This window comes from Castor canadensis, chromosome 8, assembly GCF_047511655.1.
Source record: "Castor canadensis chromosome 8, mCasCan1.hap1v2, whole genome shotgun sequence".
Classification (NCBI taxonomy): domain Eukaryota; kingdom Metazoa; phylum Chordata; class Mammalia; order Rodentia; family Castoridae; genus Castor; species Castor canadensis.
In genome coordinates, this window is record NC_133393.1 from 111,486,120 (window position 1) to 111,509,452 (window position 23,333).

The window sequence follows — 23,333 nt, forward strand, 5'->3', positions numbered from 1 at the left end:
GCTGGGCATACAAAGATAATACGACCTCTGCCTTAGTGGAACCCATTGTATATTGTACAAAAAAAATCACTGCACTATACAGTTAGCACGGTAATCAAAGTTAATAAAATTTTCTTATTTTTAGAATTAGTAGTTCAGATCTAACTGAAAGATGCCTTTATTATATAATAATATTTTGATAATATCTAATAAGTACTTCTTTGTGTGTGTGTGTCTGTGTGTATATGTGTGTATGTGTTTGTGTGTGTGTGTGTGTGGTGCTAGGGAGCAAACCTAGGGCCTCACCAATGCTAGGCAAGAATTCTTCCACTGACCCACACCTCCAATCCTGGTAAGTATTTCTTTAGCTAAGAAAAGAGAAGAAAAGAACAACCCTTGACAATGAGTTATGCTTTGTACAGCTGTTTTCCCTGTTAGGTCTAGATTTCATTATTTAGTAAATCTAAATAATTCTCAAATAAGTTTGAAAAGTATCCTTCTTCTTTTAAAATGGAACAATGTGTCCCCTACATGTTTAATGGAATAGTCAATCAATGCTGATATAGGAAGACAACTGCTGCTTAAAAAGCTATAAGATCGGTTTGCTAAGTGTGTGTCAGCTTTCCATCACTGTGACAAAATACTTGAGAAAAACAATTGAAAGGAAGAAAGGTTTATTTGGCTCACAGTTTCAGATATTTCAATCCATGGTCCTTGGTTCCCTTGCTCTTGGATCTGTGGTAAGGCAGGTGGAGCAAAGCTGTTTACCTTAAGACACCCAAGAAACAAAAAGAGAGAAAAAAGGGCTGGCATCACAATATCCCCTTCTAAGGCATGTCCCCAGTGCTCTAGCTTCCTACCACTAGATCCCCACTTCTTACAGGTTCCACTACCTTCCATTATCTCCACAGTCTGGCAACCAAGCTTTTAGCAGATGGGCCTTTGGTGGACATTTATGATCCAAACCATAGCACTTAGGAACTTTGAGCAAGGCTTCTTCTGCACTATTTCTTTTTTTGCTCCATGCCCACTCAATGACTCACTACTGCCTCCAATCATCCCACTTTATTTATTGGACTTGTTTACCTGTCTGTCTCTTCCACTGTAGTATGTACTTCTTTCAGGGCTTGCCCAATATCTTATCCATCTTTTATGGCACCCATCAGGTCCCGTCTTCATCTGTTGCATGAAAAAGTCTCTTTATAAATGTTAAATAGGTCTCACATGAAACCAAAATTCACTTAGTAGAACAAAGATCTTAGTCCAAAAGGAAAAGAATTTTTTTTGGGTGGGCAGATATTAGCAAATACCTAAACTGAATTTCACATATAAAGATAATGCTACTGATCCAACAGAAGCTGGATATGGGCTTTAATTTTTTTCCTCCACTAGAAGGAATGGATTTTTAGAGATCCAGGTAATTCTTTTTTTACCCCATCTACCTTAAAACCATTTTCCGAAATCTCTTTGGGAGCTAGTCCAGTTTTCACTTGTGTACACAGCTGTTCTCATTGGCTCTGGCCTAATTGACTTACCAATTAAGCCAAACATGATAATTATACACATTAATACTATGTCAAGATAACTAATCTTCATGGGCAGCTGAAAAAAATCTGATCACCATTCTCTGTAGTTGAAATCGTTTCCTGTTGACCTGGGAATATAGCCATTATAAGCCTTCTGCTTTAAGAGAAAACATGCTCAGTATACCTATGAGCTTCCTTCTGTCCTCTGTGAGTAATGTTGATCAGTATCTCTACTTAACATTCTATATCCTATAGCCATGCTGAACAAACCATATAGAAAAATATGCTGAAAAACTTGAATTTATTTATATCAGTCATGGTGCTCCCTCACATCTCCAATCCAAATAATAAAACCATTATTATCTTTTAGATTCTGTGTTATACAATCATCTATGACATGAGTGAATAGGGCATACAGACTTTTTTAAAAAGTGTCTATTTCTTATAATTATTGTATTCCTTAGCATAAGTTTCCTTGGATTTAAGCAACCAAAATATTGTTCCTAACTTTTCTGTGTGCAGTATGCCTTTCTGACTGTCTGTAACTTTTTTCTGCAGCCATCTCCATAACAACAGAATCCACTCCCTGGGAAAGAAATGCTTTGATGGGCTCTACAACCTAGAGACTTTGTGAGTTGACCTTTTATTTGTTTCCCATTTTTCAGTATTTTCATGAATATTCTGAAGGAACCAAAATAGTCTTAAAGCCAAACTTGCTGTTTGCTTTGGTTAATTGCTGAGCTTTAAATAGATATTTAAGTTTATCTTACACACACATACACATGCACCCCCCCACACACACACACCATACAGAGCTACAATAAAACTGAGATTTTATTTTAATCTCATCAAAGTCATAAATTAGTTAGAATAATTAAAAGTTAAATGAGATGCTGTATACTAAGCAGTGATTGTTTAGTATCATGAACAATGCTAAGGAATTCCCAAACAATGCTAAGGAATGTGTATTATCCATCAAGGATCAACTCTATACTGTCACTTAAGCTCCCTGCTCATGAGTTTGGTCTTCTCTGTTGAATGAGAGGATACAAACTAGGCAAACCCTGAAGTTTCCAATCTGAGATGAGCAGGCACCTCATGAAGAAATAGGGAAGGTTTATGCTAAAGGAATTCAAAGGCCTAAAAGCTAATAATAGCTACCATTTATTGAGTATATTTATAATCAACTCTTGCACTGAGCACTGGCATATGTTGTTTCAATAATTTTTACAAGTATCCTTTGAAAGCAGGTATTACTATCGTATCTTAGGTTCTAGTTAGGATAAATTATTTTACCAATATTAATTATCTAGTCAATAGCATAACTGAGATTTGTTCCTTCTCTAGTCTGATTTTGAAATACATTTTTACCTCCAGATACTACTTACAAAGAATAGGTCAAATTTTCAGTAGTTCTTTCAGGCACAACCATGCATGCCTGTAGTAACTATAGTTCCCATACTTGTATTCAAGATGCTGAGGCAGGACCATCACTTGAGCCTAGAAGTTTGAGACTAGCCTGGGCAACATAGGGAGACCACCCCACCCCGAAAAAAGAACAAACAACAAAAAAAGTTCAGTTCTTAATTGGGTCCTATACAAATGAATCCAATCTACTGACCATATCCTGGATCCAATCCCAGAGCTAAGGTATAGGTTCTCACAGGCCACACCAGGGTGCCAGCCTTTTCCCAGTGGAGCAGCTGCTCTTCATCACACTACTGAGTGGCAGATGCCTAATGAGGATTCACGTAGTGCTGGTCAGGCAGTGAGGGCCCTGAGTGTGCTAGGAGAGAAGGGTGGTTGCTATGATGTCTCCCTCCCCAGTCTCACATTTTTAATACTGAGATGCAATAAACCATGCAAAGCTACTGAATCTACAATGCTGGTTCTGACCAGGACTGAAAATGACAAGGACCATTTCCCTTATGATCTTGGAACCCATTGTTCATTTGCATACTGAGCTTAGGAATATGCACAGTCAATTTAGCTTCTAAACAGGTCAGGATCTATTTGCTTCCTTAAAGACCACCTGTCATTGGCTTTCTTGTAAGCTATGAGCACTAACAGTTTTCTTTCAAGATTCCTTAAGTCACTCTATGTTTTCTCATATGTGTCAAAGATGAACTTGTCCAGGCAGGACCTCAATGCCAATTTAATGGCATAGGCAGGCTGTTCCCATCAGCTACTAGGAAAACTTAGAAGTTCTCTCTTAATTTATTCTATACAGGGATGCTGGGGAAACTTCCAGTCCTTTTTTGGAACAGGACAATAGGATCAAAAATTGAGATGGGCTTTAATGGGCATTTCCTTAAATAGTTTTTCTTTTTTGCCCAATCCTGCGTGAGGATCCAGGTTTACATACAAATACCATAAAACAAAACATTTCAGGCTAAAATTCATGAATCTCATTGTCTCCCCACACTTTGCCTGGAGCTAAAGAGGATAAATAAATTTGTTATTTCCAACCTCTTTTTTTCCCTCACTAGAAATCCAAGTAATTTATAAGGGCCCAATCCTCATTTAATCAAAACAGAGCATCTGGGGAGATTTACAAACAGAAAGAAAATTTATGTTCACAAAAGACATGAGTTTCCTTGCCTGCAGTATAGCTTAAGGATGGTTTGTGCCAGAGAAGTAGGAATCTGGATTCATGTTTAACTCAAATTATCTTTTTCTTAAAATTAAATAGCAATTCTTCTCCAATGAAGAGAATCTAACCGCATCTGATTGCCTCCCCAAAAGGTTTTGCTGTGTCATTTGGGAAATGACAGAGACCAGAAACCAGAAGGCAATTACTTTTTCATATGAACATGTACATATAAGGTGAAATAGGTCTATAAAACACTTGTGAGTAATGGAATTGGAAAGCCATTTGTGTCATAACAGATAGGGAAATTAATGATTTGAGATTGTCTGGCCCTTCTATCTCTGCATATGAAGGAGAATATAGAACTTTGCCCCACATACCAAGGAAAATGTCAGACTTCTGATACAAACCATTATTTGTGACCCAGAGGAAATTCTAGACCAGATGCCCTTGTTGAGAGTACTCTATATCACATAAGCCTCTCCAGAAACAAGTCTCATTCTGGACTTCAGGCTGGGGAGAGATGGAGGCTCTCCACAGGAGTCACGGACAAAACAGCCCTCCAAGATGTTCTCAAGATGTGATTCCCAAGCCAGGCACAAGTGGCTCATGCCTATAATCCTTCCTACTCAGGAGGAAGAGATTAGGAGGATTGCCAGCCACAGGCAAATAGTTCAGGAGACCCTATCTCAGAAAAAAAACCCATCACAAAAAAAGGCCTGGTAGAGTGGCTCAAGTGGTACAAGTACCTGCCTAGCAAGCATGAGGCCCTGAGTTCAAACCCCATTGCTGCCAAAAAAAAAAAAAGTTGTAATTCAAGGGGCCTGAAGAGAGCAAATACAAGCTGTCAATGTAGTGAACTAGGTCCAAATGAAGAGTTCCATCAGCAGGCTGTCAACAATCCATTCAGCAAGCTTCACTGCTACTTGGAAGTTAATGCTGCTGCAGATCCCTCCCTAGTTTGAATGCCCCAGTGCCATTGAGCCTTGACTCTGAAATTTCTCTTGATCAGTGTAATGGCCATTTTCATGTACATACTTGAGGGATGTTGATGGTCAACAAGTCAAGGAAACCTCTCCATAAAGAAAGGGAATAAGAACTTCCGTCTGTGATTTGGGCCCATTGGAATAACATGTTAACTTAGCTTGTAACTATAGTATATACCAATTTTTAAATGAAATACTGAAAATACTATTCCCTCATTTTCAGAGATTTGAATTATAATAACCTTGATGAATTCCCCACTGCAATCAGGACACTCTCCAACCTTAAAGAACTGTAAGTATTTAGGACTATTTTTATTTTATTTATGTGTTTTTCTGGAACTGAGGTTTGAACTCAGGGCTTCATGCTTGCTAAGCAGATGCTCTACCACTTGAGCGACACCCCCAGTCCTAAGACAAATTTAATGGAAGAACTTTATTCTTTGTGAATTTTATTTTAAAATGTGTGATCATTGCACATTATGACTTGCTGGAAAAATGCTTAAAGTTTATATAAATAATAGTTAAGTGAAGTTGAAATATATTCTAACTTATTCCTATCACCAACAAATGTCTGATTTTTTAACTTATGAAGTTCTTCCCACATATGTAAGAAATAAATAGTTCATATTTCTCTAAGCCAGACTCTTTTCTCTCTATTTAAGCCACACATGTTCCCCTAATTTATATACTTTATAGATTTGTAGTAGAACTGTAATCGAATTCAGTTATTTGTTGGGCATTTCTAAGAACACAAACATTTCTAGGTTGAATGAGTGTAGAACTGGATGAATAAAATTGTATGTGCCTTATATGAGATACTTTCATATATACTTTATTACATGCATTACTCCTAAAATGCTGCATAAAACATTTAATTTTTGAAAAACCCGATTTTACTAAAGGAAAGCTAACTTTCAACCATTAGGTTATTTATATATTATCTTTACATGATAAATCTTAAGTAGTTTTTCTTTTTACCTAAAAAGATAAATAATCTATGTAAATAATGTTCTAACACTTAAAAAAAAAATCAACCTTGAACCTGATTCCCCTGGCAGTGAGGAATTAAACACACAGCAGAAGAAGGTAGACAGGGGAGCCCATTAATAAGAAAAAGCCTTCAGGAGTTCTGCCTCAGGAAATCCCACCTGTGGCTCAGCCGGACAGTCTTCATTGTACAAGGTCAGGCAGCCCTAAGACTGAAACTCACCTCATACAGCTGCAGACCCACGTAAGATTCAAAGATCCTTGACTCTACCATTCAGATATCATTAGCCCCCAAAGATGAGAATAAATTTGTTATCACAGATCCACCAAGCTGGGGCACTTTCCTTAGAGTCAGAAAAATTTGTCCTCATAAGGAGATTACTTAAATCTCTACTTCACTGATACTTAAGTCAATTTTCTCTTCTCCTGGCTTCAAATGGAGTCAAGAGGATTGATCCTAATCCTTTCTCCACTCCTCAAGCTGTTATACAACATGAGCTCTTGAGTATTAACGGGTGGATTTTTCTTAAATTGCAAATTTCCATTAAGTACATTGCAAAATATCTTTTCCTCTTTCAAGATGACAGCATGTGATTTTTGTCTCCTCGAGAGTAAATGAGGGTACATAAGTTTCAAGATGCAGAAAGAAGTTACCTTGCACTCTGGTTACTAAAGGTGCCAAAAGTTTACCACAGTGGGGAGGGGTATTAAATAATTTTACCCCACACATGATTTTCTATAAACTGTTTTTTTTTTTTCTCTTTCTAGAGGATTTCATAGTAACAATATCAGGTCGATACCTGAGAAAGCATTTGTAGGCAACCCTTCTCTTATTACAATGTAAGTGACAGTAGTGCTTTTTGGTTTGTTCTTCCTGAAATATAGCACATATTGTACTTTTAAATAATCCATTGAATACTCTATATTGGCTTGAGTTTTGTCTCGATCACTATAATAATCTATACAGAGACATGTATATGAAGTTATTTTGCCAGGTTTCAGCTAAAAACTGAAATAATATAAAAGATTCAGGGTTTATTTAGGATCTGTGCTGTCCTTTGCATTATACCTGGCTTCTTCACATGCCTTGTTGCATTTTACCATAAATCTTATAAATGCTTTGATTACCTCTATTTTCTAAGGAATAAAAGCAATCTTTAAAGCATTAATGCAGACCACATAGTCATTCAGGACTTCAACTCAAGAATTCTAGAAATGTAAATTATTATATGCCAATTGTTGACCCTTGTAAGCAATAAAGTGGTCTAAATTGGGAGGGGGATTAGGGTAGACGAAATATTATTATATGCTTCCTCTGTCCACTCATTGTCAAGCCCAAACAGTAAGTGACAACCTAGCATGTAATACTAGATAAGTGCATACGTTGTAGAAAGGTGTATATGAGGATTAATATGCCATAAAAGAATAGTTACAACTACAAAGTCAAAGTAATCTTGTTTCAAATTTAGCATGGACAGATTCATAGACAGGTACGTAAGTATTTGACTGACTCTTAGTTAAAAGACACCTATTCAAGGCAGGTTTGGGACATAGTATTGACCTGGGGTCATTAGTGAGGGGTCTGAAGTATAGAGAAGAGTAAGAACAATTGTTGAATATGACTCTGGAGGAACTTCCTGGCAGAGGTACCTGTGGTGCCAACTTGACACAGAGGCTTTCAGGAACCATGTGGCATTTATCAACAGATAAGCTGAAGTTCCAATTAGCCCTGACAACTGAAAAAAAAAACAGAACAAATCTAAGCTAATGCGCGCACGCACGTGTACACACAGACACACACACACACACACACAGACACACACCACTCATCATCTTTGAAATGTTCTGGAAACATTTTGGCAAGTGAAGGCTTTGAAGTACATTGACCAATTAACATTAGCCCTCATTAGAGAGTATATTAAGAGGTTGCAAATCGCAGTGCCTTTGCTCCACTTTCCTTGCAGCCCTTATCACTCTTTTGATATGCTAATACCTCATGTGGAAGATTAGCAGTCCCCTTAGTTATTAGAGCTTCTAGCCACTGTTTGACAGTATTGGCCACTTTCCCTCTGAAACCCTCTTCTCCTTGCGCCTGTATCCATTTCCATCTCTCGTCACCACCAGCCCCTTCTAACGCTCCTATCTCTGCATGCTTCCTAAGTCCTGCTGGCTACCCAGTCCTCATTTATTGCCTCTGCAGTCCCTATCCCTATGCACTCTTATCTCTACACTTCCAGCCTCTCTACTGGCCATTACTTCTTGATTTTTAGCAATCCAGATAGAGCTGTCTCCCTCTCTCCACAGTCAGCAGGATCATTTCTCTTGAACCACAGCATCCATTTTGTTAGTCCCTTGTGGTACAAAAGACATTCAGGATTTCCTATTTACATTAAATATAAAGTCTTTTCCCTGACATTCACAACCAACCCTCCTAACCCACTTCCCCAAAGCTCCTCAATGAAGCCACAAATCAGACCAACTAAGCTGTGTCCAGAGGAATGAAGCTCTTTATTTCCTTCCTTTCTATAATTTTATCCCCTCACTAAACTGATGGAAAATTGACAGAAGTCTTCCAGAGCCCATTTTAAATGCCATCTTAGGAAATTTTTCTTAGTCTCCCCTAACATATGAGAGAACTCCCTCCTAAGAGCCCCAGAGTTCTTTATTTGTATCAGTGACACTTTGACTTATTCACACAAGCATGTACATTCATTCCTGCCCAGTAATATACATGTATGTTTGTATTATGTGTATATAAGCATATGGTATAACTAAGGGATAATGTGGTATAATAAGGAAAACTCCATTTTTAAAATCATAAGGCCTATATTCCAGCTCTAGCTCTTTTACTGACTGTCTCATCCCAAGGGAAAAGAAGAGGTCAGCCAGTAAGAGGACAGAAGAGCACTTTGGTAACAACTAAATCCTGGTTTCTATGCCAGATATTATACATGCATTAGCCTTTTCAATTTTTACACAACCCCTTCAACTAAGTATTATTATCTCAGTTTAACAAATTAGAAAATTGAGGGTCTGAGAAGTAATAAGCTTTCCAAGGTATCTGAGCCTCAATTTCCTCCCCTGAGAGTGAGGAAAATAGTATCTATGCTGTGGGCCAAAGTTTCTGCATGGATCATTTGACATATGTATATGTTTATCATATATATGAAGTGCTTTGTCAAACAGAAAGTAATATGCTATTATTGGTTTTATTCTAACTGATTCCAAGCTTCTTTAGGTTAAGAATATTTTATCATTCCTCTTCAACTCCTAGCATCTAGAATAATGGCAGGCACTTAGTAGAAATACAATGACAGCTCCTTTAATAAGTGAATCTTAAAATTCTGCAATACCTACCCTCATAAATTGTTGAGGATAGTAAAGATCAATTAATATTTGTTGAATTTGTTTGAACTAACAGGATGCGTCTGCTAATGACTTTGCGTGGGACTCCAAGCAGTTCAAAACACTTCAATTGCACTAAAAGATCTATAAAACAAAATATTCCTTAAGTTCTCACCTTTAGACCAATAATTAATGCAAGAAAATTCTAACAGTAGATAAACCCCAGAGTAACTCATTTCCTCTCAAATAATTTGAAGTGACCCCATGTCAATGTTATGGTAATATTTGACTAGCACATAGAATCTTCAGCAGATGTAAATATATAAACTTCATCTTTCTTTAGTGATAAAATTATCAACACTTTGCATTACCATTTTGCCACTCAGTGAATATTCCACAGATGTTGGAGACAGAGAAAGTTTTTAAGTATAATCACAGTCAGTTCACTTGCTGTTTTATTTAGTAACTGTCACTCATACCTGCCTTGCTGTCAGAAATTTTAAATTTCATATAGTATAGATTCCTTAACAATAGTCTCATAATGTGAGCTAAAACTTTTGAAGTTTGCCTGGAGGCCTGTAATAAGGAATGTTATATAATACAGTATATCAAAATTACATAAATACATTGAATGTTTTTTTGAAATTTTAAACAGACATTCACTTGCCATTCAAATTTTATATTAAGACATTGGTGTTTGGATTTTTTCAGACATTTTTATGACAACCCAATCCAATTTGTTGGAAGATCTGCCTTTCAACATTTACCTGAACTAAGAACACTGTAAGTGTCAATTTCTTTCGTAGATCACATCTCCCTTCCTTGCAGAATTTCTGTGAAGACCAAATGGATATTATAGATTGAAGCACTGTAAAAATAGCAGCAAAAATTACTTCTTTCTAGAATCTTCTTCTAATAATAGTGATATATTCTTCCTTCTAGGACTTTGAATGGTGCTTCACAAATAACTGAATTTCCTGATTTAACTGGAACTGCCAACCTAGAGAGTCTGTAAGTACTTGAGTGGGCTCTTAACTTTGCCCCATACATACATTAACCTTACAGCCTGATCAGCCTTAACATCCTTGAATCATAATATGTCACTGTGTGATGCGTGAACGAAAGAATTATGTCTGGTTTCTATTTTAACAGGACTTTAACTGGAGCACAGATCTCATCTCTTCCTCAAACCGTCTGTGATCAGTTACTTAATCTCCAAGTGCTGTGAGTATCAGTAAGGCAATCATGTTATATAAACAGGCAACTTCCATTTAGAAGTAAAATGGCAGACATTATTTTAATAATCTTTTAAAAAGGGAGAGAGCTCTTTCCCTGCAGGTCTCTAGAAGGTCAGGCCTCCTCTGTTACCTTCTTTGGTCTGAGGCTGTCCACCATGACCCTAGTAACAATGTTTGTGTACCTTTGTTTTCAAGGGCAAACTCTTGCCTATTAGAGGTACAATTGGCACACATTTTCTTCCAGAAAATGGAAATAAACAAACCAAAATAACTTCATTTCCTCTCCTAAAGGCTTTGCAGAGCAAAACAAAATTGCATAATGGATCAACAGCCTAGGATTAATGCCAAAACAAAACAGTTATCAAACTGGCACAAACTTTGATAAAGTGATCAAACACTCTTCTGGTATAGTTGTAGGACCCATGGTCTAATGTTTCCTCTGATGGCTAAACAGCTTGTATATGTTCTTCCTATCAGCTTGGGGCTTTCTCTCCCTCTGTTTTCCTTTTCCCATGAGATTTGAAGAGCCTTTTACTTTTAGCCTTCTCCCTCAGCTCTCACTCAACCCTACCATCATCCTTTTACACATTGTTGAGACTTAATGAAGGGATCCTCCATCTCTTGCAGTGGTTCTGCTCTCACAGAATAGACTTGTTACAGGTGAGTGCCTATGATTTCACCATAGGCTTTGCTTAGTAGTAGGACAAGCAACACCACATATGTCAAATAGAAGAATGGGAATTTCTGCCTTCCCTCATTCCCCAGGCTGTCTGGCCACCACAGACTTCAGTTGCCCAGTGATATGGTGGTGCAATCACACCACATGGAGGACTTAGAGTCAGTCATACATATGTGAAGGAAGGCATATTGAGCAAGTCTCCTCTTCTGTACCCCACTCTGACCTATGGGGGACAGATATAGTTGAGAAAACCGAGAATTAGGAAAGTTAAGTACACTTGATTTGTCAAAGTCATACTGCAATAAAGTAGCAGAGTTTGAATTCAAATATAGTCAATTTGATTGAAAAATTAAGAGAAAAATGTGTATGCACCAAGTGGTAGAAATTTGGGAGGCCATCTTAGAATTCTTCTTACTACATGCACAAGAGGTATTATTATCCCCATTTCTTGAAGAAACCGGCTCAATAACATGACTAGGATTTCACATACTGTAGCTAGTAAGTAGGGAGCCAATGTTTAAACTGTACTTTCTCTACTATGTCCCAAACTGCATGAACGGAGGCTAGCAGGGAAACTAGTTGAGAGCAGACTCCAGAGCCTATTTTTCCACTCTCCAAGCATCAGCATAGTATCTTGAGCAAGTTATTATCTCTTCTGGGTCTCAGTTTCCCAATCTATAAAATGGAGAAGTAGCCACTTCTCAGGACCATCATGAAAATTAAATAACTTCATGTCAAACTCATAGCATCATCTGGAACATCGTAAATTTTAACTCTTTCACTTTTCTCATCGTAAATTTTAACTCTTTCACTTTTCTCATCGTAAATTTTAACTCTTTCACTTTTCTTTTATACCACTGTTCTTTCTTTAAGGTATTATTTCTTCACATGGGAAACTGAAAGGTCTGTAAGAACATAAATATACTAATAACAATATCTTGCCATTTTCCAAACTTTACCTATAATATTCAATTGCTCTTTACAACATTCCTGCAAGATGGGAAAATCAGGTGTCTTTTCATTTAAGGACTGAACCAAGAAAGACAACTATCAATACTTGGTATGATGTATCAACCAAGTAGAATCAATTGAAGTTGAGATAAGAACCAAGGACCCTGACCTCTGCAGTCTCCTTAACAGTATAAGTCTGAGAGCTCCTCTCCTTTGGCTGTATCTTCCACTAAGTACTGGGTACATGAGGAAAGTTCACTGTACATATGTTGCTTTGCCCCCAAATTGCTCTATCCTCGTGGGAATTACCTGGCTCACCATTCAGATTATGTGTGGCTTGACCCACTTACTAGCTGATAATCATAGGTAATCATAGATAATCATACCATACAGGGATAATTATAGCGTCTCCCTCATAAGATGGTCATAGGATTAAATGAGAAAATTCAAGTAAAGCTATAAACATGGTGCTTTTACATAAGAAGTTCTTGATCAATCATGGCTAGCCCATGAAAATCATTAAATAGAAGATAGGTAGAAAGCAACACTATGTCTTTATGTAGAAAAAGGTTTTATGTATTCTCCACTATGATGTACATTTGGAAGGATAGCCCACACCCTTGCGGACTATAGCGATGAATGAACCAGATTATTGTCATCTTTGAAAATACACACCACCATTTTAACACATTCACTACCTTCAAAAATACATATCATGTTGTCATAGATGTGGAGGATTTTATTTGTTTTAGTGTATTTTGTTTTTGTTTGGAAGTGGGACAGTCTTTCAAACCTCTAGTATAAAGTACAAATTTGTATTTGCAATCAGCTTCATTTGAACTATTACATACAGTAATTGAACTATATTTCTATCTAAATCCCATTTATTCAATAAATGTAGGGTAAAGTGACTTATAAGAATAGAGCAACTTAAAAGCCTCTTAGAACATTATGGATTTTTCAGTTGCTTAGTGGTGATCTGGTTTTAAGAATTAGAATCAGGCATGAAAATGTGTTAGATGATTAGATGATAACTTTTAAAACAAGACAAGAGTTTATGTATATATACATATATATGTATGCATATATATATATAAAATGTTACTTCATCTACCAGCTTTCTTTTTTTTAAGGTTTCTGCAAATTACCATGGTTTGTTTTAGATTAGTTATATTATAGTATAAATATGTCCAGATGTTTTTGTTATTCTGTAATTTGTTGAGTTTTGGCTGAAGACATTCTTAGGTTTTTTCCCCTCCTCGTAGTGATTGATTTCAAAGTTAGTGGTACGTTTTGAGTTGTTGGATTTTGTTTTTAAGTTGATTAGAAAAAAGCCAACACGATTTCTCTTAGCTGTAGAGATTGCAGCAGTTTTTAGAGACAGAGACATAATTACTTAATCTAGTTTGCACTCATTTCAGTAAGAGAATAGCTAGAACATTGCAGATCATCACTAACAAAATTTAAATAAATTCATTAAGAAAATTATCTAAATCAATTAAAGAAGTATAAAAGTTACATTTCAATAAACATTTGAATCTATTCCTTAATCCAATAATGCCTGTGTCTACCTGCTCCATGTCAGAGCTGTGGAAATGTCTAGAGTCAGTCAGCCTTTTAGGAATCATAACATCTTGCCGGGAAAAGGAAAGGCACGTTTCCTTATGATTAATATGTAACAGATTTTCTCCTTTGTTCACCTTCTGTTTTTCAGAGATTTGTCTTACAACCTGTTAGAAGATTTACCCAGTTTTTCAGCCTGCCAAAAGCTTCAGAAAATGTAAGTCTCTGAGGGTCTCTAACTTACCCAGAAAAAAAAAAAAAAACCCAGATTCACATTTGTCAGGGTCAATGGTTCCTCTACTTTGTGAAAACATTTGTGCCTTTACTCACTAGTGGGCCATTGGCAAGATGTCTGATGGTTTTCCTTCTCACACAAGGTGTGACCATATATGCTGGCCAGAAAGTTGGGTAACAGACAATAGTACTTTAACATGCATTGTACTGTGATATCAGTAATCCATACTATATATTAGTATATATCTGCTTATGAATAATACATGCACACATGTACTAACTCAATGTGATATAGTGAAGTGAGTTAGTCTGAGCATTGGAATTTTTCTTCTTTAATACGTACAACAAAACTTGATGTTATTTTTGAATGGGGTGACTTGAGTTTGTTGGTATGTTTGTTTCACATTAGCTATATTTAGAAGATACCATATTTGTCATATCTGAGGTACCATAGACCATACATGAAACATTTTGGTATTCCTCTCTTAAAACTGCCTTTCCCACCAAATATCAGTCTTATTGCTTTATAGTCACACTTCCATTTTTATAATAACAGTATCAAACATCTACCCTTTTACACTTGATTTTTTTCTGACAACCTTTGGGTGATAATGTGAGAAAAATAAAGCAAGTCCATCTTTTAAAAGGTAAAGATTTGACACTCCTGAAGACCTCCAAAGAAGCTAAGACAGGCTCAGGGAGGCAGTTCGAAGAGTCTTCAAGTGTTTGAATGATGATGGCATGCTTCGAATATGGTTGCATATCCTCCCAAGGGAGCTAGCTGCTTTGAAAGAGAGGTGATACTTATTTGAGTGTACAAGTTGTAGTGGTTTTTTTTTTTTAAACAAACAAAAAACAGTCACTTGATAGTCATACTTCATGTGTTCTTTTGACTGAGAGTAGGTAGTCTCTCTCTAAGAGTTCTCTGAAGTCTGTAATCTTGAAACCAGTAACTTTGAAATCAATCTTTGGAACTCTGTTGTTTCAGTGACCTCCGACATAATGAAATCTATGAAATTAAAGTTGACACTTTCCAGCAGTTGCTTAGCCTCCGATCTCTGTGAGTACCACCTCCCAGACCACCAAAACACATAGCACTTTGTCTTTAGGGCCTTCACCTAGCATTTTCTTTTCGCTGTGTACTCATGTTGTTGGGCCTTTGTGTATACATTTGCTATGAAAAGGCAAGTGTTTTGCTCCTGATAATTTCCAGAAATAAATTTAAAATTAGTAAATTTGCAATATGGTCCCCACCAGTTAGCAGACATGCAACTTTGAGGAAGAGGAAAGAAGCTAAACTGTTGACCCTGCACAATGTCCACAACCTGAATTGGTGGGGATCAGTTTACATATAAAAATGGGATGATGACACAAGTCTTCCTGCCTGCTTTTCTTTTCTGGTGAAGCAGAGTTTTGTGTGTCTCAAAGTACTTAAGACTTACCTGGCAGTGATGGTTAAAAATATAGACTCCAGGTCAGGTTCTTAGCTGCCTGGGGAAATAGAATCTCTGAAGTGGGGTGTGGAAATCTGCATTTTAACAAGCCCACTAAGGTTTCAGCACAGTCATCCAAGAAATGCTTCTATCACTCACACAATTAAGATTTGTAATTAATTCCATTTGTGATTGAAAATATTACATATCTTAAAAAATGAAGCGATGGGATTACATTTAAAATTTTTTAATTTAAATTTTAAACTTAGAAAAAGAAGACTTGCTAACAGATCATTTTATGAAATAAATTAAAACTTTTCTATACTGAAATTACATTTTAATATGATTTTGATGAATGGTGATGGCATGCAAAGTTTAAACTGAATTGTTGCTAGAATTCCTTTTCTTTTGCTGACTTTTAAAGTTTTTCTTAATACTTCAGAGAGTTTACCCTTGGTAAAATAATGCCATTTCTTAAAACATATTAAATTTACCTTTAAGAATCACTTTCTCCCAAAAATTTACTTCGAGAACCATTTTCTTCTGAATTTGGTTGTGTTGCCCTTTTCCTTACTTTTGGTATAGTTTAGTAGTTATTTTACTTTAAAAAAAAATAAATATAAAAACACATCATCTGCTTTCATTACCTATTTTATTCAGCATGTTTGAATTTTGGTTGTTTCCAAAAGTCAGGTCTGTTTTAAAAGGCTGATCTCTAAAGATAGCAAAAGAATGTGGCACAGACTCTGAAAGCTAAATGCAAGTCTACCTGAATTCCTTCTTCCCCTCAGGCCTCCAATCCAATCACTCATCAAACTCTGACAACTCCAACTCATTCTCTCCATTCTCCTACCACAGGCCCATCTAATGACTCACCTGGATCACCATACTCCTTCTCCTCCTACCATTGAGCTCATTCTCCAAGAGACATAAAAGCAAGCTTTCTTAAATAGAATTGTACTACTTCCCTACTTTGGAAACCTTCTATTATTACCCTGCTGTCTTCAAGATCAAGACTAAACTTCTAGTCCTACTCTTCAACTTTGGATTCTAAACTACTGGTTCATCTTCATCAATTTCAAATGCATTCCCAGTCCCCTGACCCTGTTCCTCTTGTTCCCATTGTCATTTGGATTCCTCCCCATCCTTGACTTGTCCTCTTTCCATCCATAAGAACAAGCTGTCCATTCTTTGAGCCCACTCCATTCTGATGCACTTTGCACATTCTCTGTGGTAGGACATAGCACTCAGCACTCTCATCAGGTAGACCATGCCATACCCAAAACGAGAACATTTTCATCTTGTTTCCAAGGTAATGCAGTGCTTCTCTCATTGCTTACTTAAGAATTCATAGCTGGTGGAGCTATCAGGTGATAGCTGCCTACCCAGTAAGTGTGAGGCCCTGAGTTCAACCCCCAGTACCTACCAAAAAAAAAAAAAAAAAATCAAACTAAGTCTGAGAAAGATCAGGGACTTTAAAGTCAGTGTGTTTTAGTTTGAAGCCAGCTCCTGAGATTACTTTGTGACTTTAGACACCTGCCTTATCACACATCCTCATTTCCTTAACAGAAGCATGGAGGTAATGACAATACCTACCTCCCAGGATTGTGTTGAGAGTTATAAGGCAATAAATGTGGAAAAACTCGCATTTGTTCGTTATATCTCCTGAATATTAATCCCCTGTCAGATAAATAGCTGGCAAAGATTTTTCTCTCATTCTGTAGGCTGCCTCTTCACTCTGGTATTTGTTTCCTTTGCTGTGTAGAAGCTTTTTAATTCGTGATGCAATCCCATTTGTCAATTCTTGCTAGTGGTTCCTGAGCTATTGGGGTCCTATTCAGGAAGTCCTTGCCTAAAGCCAGGCATAGTGCCACATGCCTGTAATTTTAGCACTCAAGAAGCTCAGGCAGGAGGGTTGACACTTCGAGGCCACCCTGGAACTACATAGCAAGTTCCAGGCAAGCCACAGCTGTATAATGAGATCTTGTCTCAAATTTAAAAAAAAAGTGTTGCTATGCCTATATCTTGAAGTATTTTTTTTCTATATTTTCTTGTAGTAATTTCAAAGTTTCAGGCCTTATTTGAAGGCGTTTGACCCATTTTCAATTGATTTTGGTATAGGGTAAGAAATAGGGATCTAGTTTCAATCTTCAATGTGTGGATATCCATTTCACACCATTTGTTAAAGAGACCACCTTTTTTTTTTGTTTTAATTTTTATTTTATCCATATGTGCATACAATGTTTGGGCCATTTCTCCCCGCTTCCACCATCCTCTCTTTTACCCCCCTACTCCCTCGCTACCCTGCAGAAACTATTTTGCCCTTATCTCTAATTTTGTTGTACAGAGAGTATAAGCAATAATAGGAAGGAACAAGGGTTTTTGCTGGTTGAGATAAGGATAGCTATACAGGGAGTTGACTCACATTAATTTCCTGTGCGTGTGTGTTACATTCTAGGTTAATTCTTCTCAAACTAACCTTTTCTCTAGTTCCTGGTCCCCTTCTCCTATTGGCCTCAGTTGCTTTAAAGTATTTGCTTTAGTTTCTCTGTGTTGAGGGCAACAAATGCCATCTAGTTTCTTAGGTATCTTAGCTATCCTCATACCTCCCTTGTGTGCTGTTGCCTCATCATGTGATCAAAGTCCAATCCCCCTGGAAAATGTTGAAAGCAACCATTCGTATTTTTGTTTGTTTTTTTATTAAATCTTGCACACACACACAAAAAAAGTCCAATCCCCTTGCTGTGTTTGCCCTTGATCTAATGTCCACATATGAGGGAGAACATACGATTTTTGGAAGAGACCATCTTTTCTCTAACATATGTTTTTGGCATCTTTGTTGAAAAATAGGTAGCTGTAGCCTTGTGGGCTTATTTAGGGGGCCTTTATTCTATTCCCTTGGTCTACGTATCTGCTTTTGTATCACACCATGCTGTTTTTGTTACTATAGCTGTGTAGTATAATTCGAAATCAGGTAATGTGATACCTCCAACATTATTTTTTTACTCAGGATTATTTCACATTTTAAAAATAAAAATCTTTTAAAAATCTCTTAAATATAGAAGTTCTTGTTTCTGATTAGTTATCTATAGAAGTTTTTGCAAAAGGTTTTATTCCTGCTAACCTGTTTTCATTTCATTACATGTATAGCAAGTGAATTTTGTTTCCCCATAAACTGTAGTTTTTCTTTGCTATCAAAGGATTTTATTTCTAATACATGTTTTCCCTTATTTTATTCATATTCCAATTAGGAATTTACTTGTCAGTAAGCCTTTACTGAGAATTTTTTCTTGAAAGCATCTTTGTGTTTATTCAAGGCTTGCCATGTATGAGTAATGTGCACAACTTTTGGTTGAGTTTCATTATGTATCTAGGCATATTTCATAATTCAAAATTTACTTGCTTATCAGAAGAGTCTTGAAAGTTTGTCTCTTCCCACTTTCCTATTCCCACTCATTTTAGAAAAGTCCTAATATAACCATGTGAATGTCAGCCTTTTAACAAGAAGAGAATAAAAACTAAAATATCTACCTGAATGACTTGGCCTTGTTTTAAAGTTCTTTCTTTAGTCATTTTATACCACCAATATGTTTATGTGAAGGACAACTGAATAAGTTAATTGTTCCTAATCTGAATGGAAATTAAATTTTAGAGAAAGACTGAATTCATATGGTAAAATTTCATATTTTCTTTTTAATATAATCTCATTTATCTTTTTTAAACAGGAATTTGGCCTGGAATAAAATTGCCATTATTCACTCCAATGCATTTTCCACTTTGCCATCTCTAATAAAGCTGTGAGTATATCTTTTTATTTGTGGCAGGTCTGTTAATAATTGGGGACCATCTAGTTAATGAAGATGTTGGTGTTGCTGATGATGCACACAATGCAGATTGCCCGTCCTCTGTGTTCTCCACATACAGAGCTGTGTTAGGGCCAGGGAGGAGCTACCTGGCTCCTATAGGGACATAAGAGCCTTTAAGTGGATAACTGAAGATCTGGGTGACAGTTGGTCTTGGTTATTCAGGTAAAGCTGTCCATTCTTATTAGATAATCGGTCAGAATGGAATAATAGGTCAATCCATTTCTGGAGGGCTTCCATTTTATTGCTTGCCATCTTGTCTGATAAAAAAAACCTTCCTGCCCCCTTTTCCACCTCCATTTTACTTCTTCCTCTCCCTCTAATAGAGAAATAAGGAACATCACAGACAGGAGTCAGGAGAAAAAGGGGGAATAAACTCCCAACACCTTTTACCACTCACTTCTAGTAAGAAGTATTACCTTCCTCCTTGATTTTATATGTCTTTAGTTGGCAAAAGGAAGTCAATTATAGAACAATTTGGATGCAAGTAAAACTTATCCCCCCTGCAATTTTGATTGTAAACAGAAAAGTTATCGGGAGCTAAAATCAAAATAATTACTTTTACCATTGAAACTAAGGACCCTCCTTAGAAGTTTTTATTGAGCAGTTTAATCATCTTTAGGTTGCTTTTCTAAACATAAACATTTTATGCTAACACAAACTAAAAGCCAATTGTTGTTTGATGTTTTGCAGGGACCTATCGTCCAACCTCCTGTCGTCTTTTCCTATAACTGGGTTACATGGTTTAACTCACTTAAAATTAACAGGAAATCATGCCTTACAGAGCTTGATATCATCTGAAAACTTTCCAGAGCTCAAGTGAGTTTGTCATTAAAACTAATAAGATACATTTGTGGTCATGTAAAATAAAAGACATGTTATAGTTGTTTTCTAAATTTATGAGGTCATGAGACCCTTTTGAATTGCATTTCATGTCCTCAAGTCCCCCACCCTTAGAACACTCTTAGGACAAGCCCTGAAGTAGGGGAATGTATCTTCCTGACCACATTTCCTTTTCCTCTCAAACATGCCTCCCAGAATCACAGGGTTCATGATAAGAGTTTGAAACCGTTGCCCCGTGGGATACAAACTAGGACATGTAATTAAATAACATTATAATATTATTATGCTCCTATTTACAAATTTTAATTCTGTTAGCTTATGTGTATGTTCTAATAAAATGTTACAAATTAATATTTGTTTGAGGAAATAGTGCAACCTGCTTTGTTTCTTAATGATAAATATGTACCTTGGAAGATTATATATGTATGTGTATTTTAAAACACAATACTTTTACACACTTCTAAAACCATGAAAGTAGTAAAACCCCAAAAGATAGTTCAGACGATAGAAGAGAGAAAATAGCCAAAAAGTGAACCCTGAAACATTTCAATGGTTTTTTCTTTTTAGATTTTGTTTCATGTATTTTTAATTATTATAATGAAAGTTGCATATAAATTTATATCATATTTTTGTTATTTAATGTTATGACCTAATCTCAATATAATTTTTCTAGTGGTCATTTTTTGATCGTTTTTCTGTGGAAGTTTTCCATCATTTGAGCGATGGAGATTGCGTCATTCAACTTCAGCAATTATCAACATTTCATGGTGATAATTTTTAATAGCTCCATTGTTGTTATTAGTAGCACTATGATAAACACGTTTATGAAAATAACTTATTTTTTTGGATTATTATTTATTTTGTCTTTTATTGTCTATATGTTTATTCATTTGTGTAATACTTTGTTTGAGCCATCTCTTTCCCCTGCACTCCACCCTATTTTTGGATTATTTAGATTAAATTCCAAAGGTAGAATCATTGGGAGAAAAAAAGATGAGCATTATATTTAATGACCCATCTTTTTAAGTGTGTTTTTTTGTTCTGACTTTGTTTCTTTAAAGGATTATAGAAATGCCTTATGCTTACCAGTGTTGTGCATTTGGAGTTTGTGAGAATGTCTATAAAATTTCTAATCAGTGGAATAAAGATGACAACAGCAGTGTGGATGACCTTCATAAGAAAGACGCTGGAATGTTTCAGGTTCAAGGTAAGACCTGCTACATTATGGTGAGGAAACTGTGACTGGAAGGGTCTTGGAAATTCATCAAGCGGATATCTGAACTCCAGACTAGTCCCTATGTAACCACTTCAGCAAGTGGAAAACCAGTCTCATTTTTTAAAGACTTGCAGAGAAAGAGAAAGCTCCCTTGAGATTTAGTCTAAAATTTATCTGTTCTGTTAGTGAATAATCTTAGCACTTACGTGTATAATTAGATCCTCCTTAGCATGCATTGTTCTCAAGAGTGATTACTGATATCAATATTTCCATAAGCTTTTAAAAGGATCCCATCCCTATGGACGCTTTTTTTTTTTTTTCAAACATGCTTCTGAACTTTTCTCTTTGGAAGACAAAATTCATTTTTATCATTTTGTCTGGGGAGAGTGGAAGATATAGACAATTTAGTTTCTTCCATATTTCAGCAGAAGCACTTAAGAATTTACCTTCTTATCCAACTTATTCTAAATCATTCTCCCCTCCTCCCCCCACAGGGGTATCTGTCAGGAAGGTGAAATGAGATAATGTCTGTAAGGCACTTGGCTTTCATTGAAGGAAGACGTTACTTAAACAGACAGCAATGCATCTCAACCACACCTGTGGTAATGAGGAGGCCCCCCTTCAGACAGCACCCCCTCCTTTCCCTGCCAATCCTGCGAGTTTGCACAGGGTCTAAACAGAAGGGTTTCTCATTCCTTGGGCCTTAATTATTTGTTAATTCCAAAGCAAGTGCGTGATTCAGTCTGTCTGAATGTTAACCTAACATTTCTTCCTGCATGCATATCAGTTCAAGGAGCTAATATTTTAGCCCTTGGCTTTTATTAATTTAGGCCACAGCATGTGTCTTAGTCTTGTTCATGCTTTGGTTTTTGCTTTTTCTGCCTCACCCACTCTAATTTCTACTACATTTTTTCACTAAAAATAAACAAAATTATTAAATATATAGTCTATTTTATGTCAAGCACCACACAAGACCCTGGTAGTATACAACAGAGATAAGATCCTTTAAGGAGTTTATTTTCAAGATCAGTGAATCTCAACCCTGAGCTACATATTAGAATTACACAGAAGCTTTTTAAAAATTCTGTTGCCCAAGTCTCACAAGACTGCATTTTTAAGAAAGTGTATTATATCATGAAACTCCTATTTTGTGGATAGCTAAACCCAGCACCAAGTAATTACTTTTATCTGTTCTGTCATGCAGAATTCCCCAAGGAACACTGAAACCTGACTTGATTTTATTTTCCCTCTTGTGCTCAAGAGAACACAGCCCAGCACATTTACATTGTGGCTAGTGTAGTGTTAGAAAACTGGATAAAATGGTCCCTACACTTGAGTGGAGAGACCCATAACCTCTGATTTCGGACATTGGGGCTTGGAGCCATCACAAGCTCCAAGGAACAAGAATATAGAATGAGAGAACTTAGATTTTATAAGCTAGAGTCTGGAGTCACTCTTCTTTCATTCGTGGGCTGGAACACTGTGTCATAACAGCCTTAGGAGAACATACACAGGGGACTTTCTAATAAACTTATAAGAAAGCCAAAGTCTAGGGAAGAACATAAAGTCTTGCCTTCAGTTTTTTGACAATTAATGCCTCAAGAGCAACCCAAGACTCTCTTCATGGGGATTTGGTCCCTTGAAAAGTGAGACAACTAAGTTTCAGGACTTCTCATTCCTGCAGATGAGCGTGACCTTGAAGATTTCCTGCTTGACTTTGAGGAAGACCTGAAAGCCCTTCATTCAGTGCAGTGTTCACCTTCCCCAGGTGAGAGAGGCATCAAAACTGCCTCAGCAACAGTGTCCACTGTAGACTCTGAGGTCAATACCACTGCAGCTACTCTTGAGAAGCAAAACCTATGCCACCTTGTGATTCATCAGTGTCCCTTCCCATAGGGAA

General features: G+C 36.6%; 1 protein-coding gene across 5 annotated transcripts in view; it reads left to right on the forward strand.

Annotated features, from left to right (window-relative positions):
* The window catches only part of Lgr5 (leucine rich repeat containing G protein-coupled receptor 5), a 130,284-nt gene that overhangs the window by 103,407 nt on the left and 3,544 nt on the right, over window positions 1-23,333 (forward strand). For 2 of the 5 annotated variants that reach the window (XM_020178981.2, XM_074083922.1), the window contains 12 exons: window positions 2,064-2,135; window positions 5,305-5,373; window positions 6,837-6,908; window positions 10,125-10,196; window positions 10,356-10,424; window positions 10,566-10,637; window positions 13,996-14,061; window positions 15,067-15,138; window positions 19,237-19,308; window positions 20,068-20,193; window positions 21,279-21,424; window positions 23,118-23,201. In XM_020178981.2, the coding sequence (XP_020034570.1) occupies window positions 2,064-2,135; window positions 5,305-5,373; window positions 6,837-6,908; window positions 10,125-10,196; window positions 10,356-10,424; window positions 10,566-10,637; window positions 13,996-14,061; window positions 15,067-15,138; window positions 19,237-19,308; window positions 20,068-20,193; window positions 21,279-21,424; window positions 23,118-23,201 (992 nt within the window). The remainder of the gene's footprint in view (window positions 1-2,063; window positions 2,136-5,304; window positions 5,374-6,836; window positions 6,909-10,124; window positions 10,197-10,355; window positions 10,425-10,565; window positions 10,638-13,995; window positions 14,062-15,066; window positions 15,139-19,236; window positions 19,309-20,067; window positions 20,194-21,278; window positions 21,425-23,117; window positions 23,202-23,333) is intronic. The other 3 variants (XM_074083921.1, XM_020178982.2, XM_074083923.1) reach the window with 3 other exon arrangements.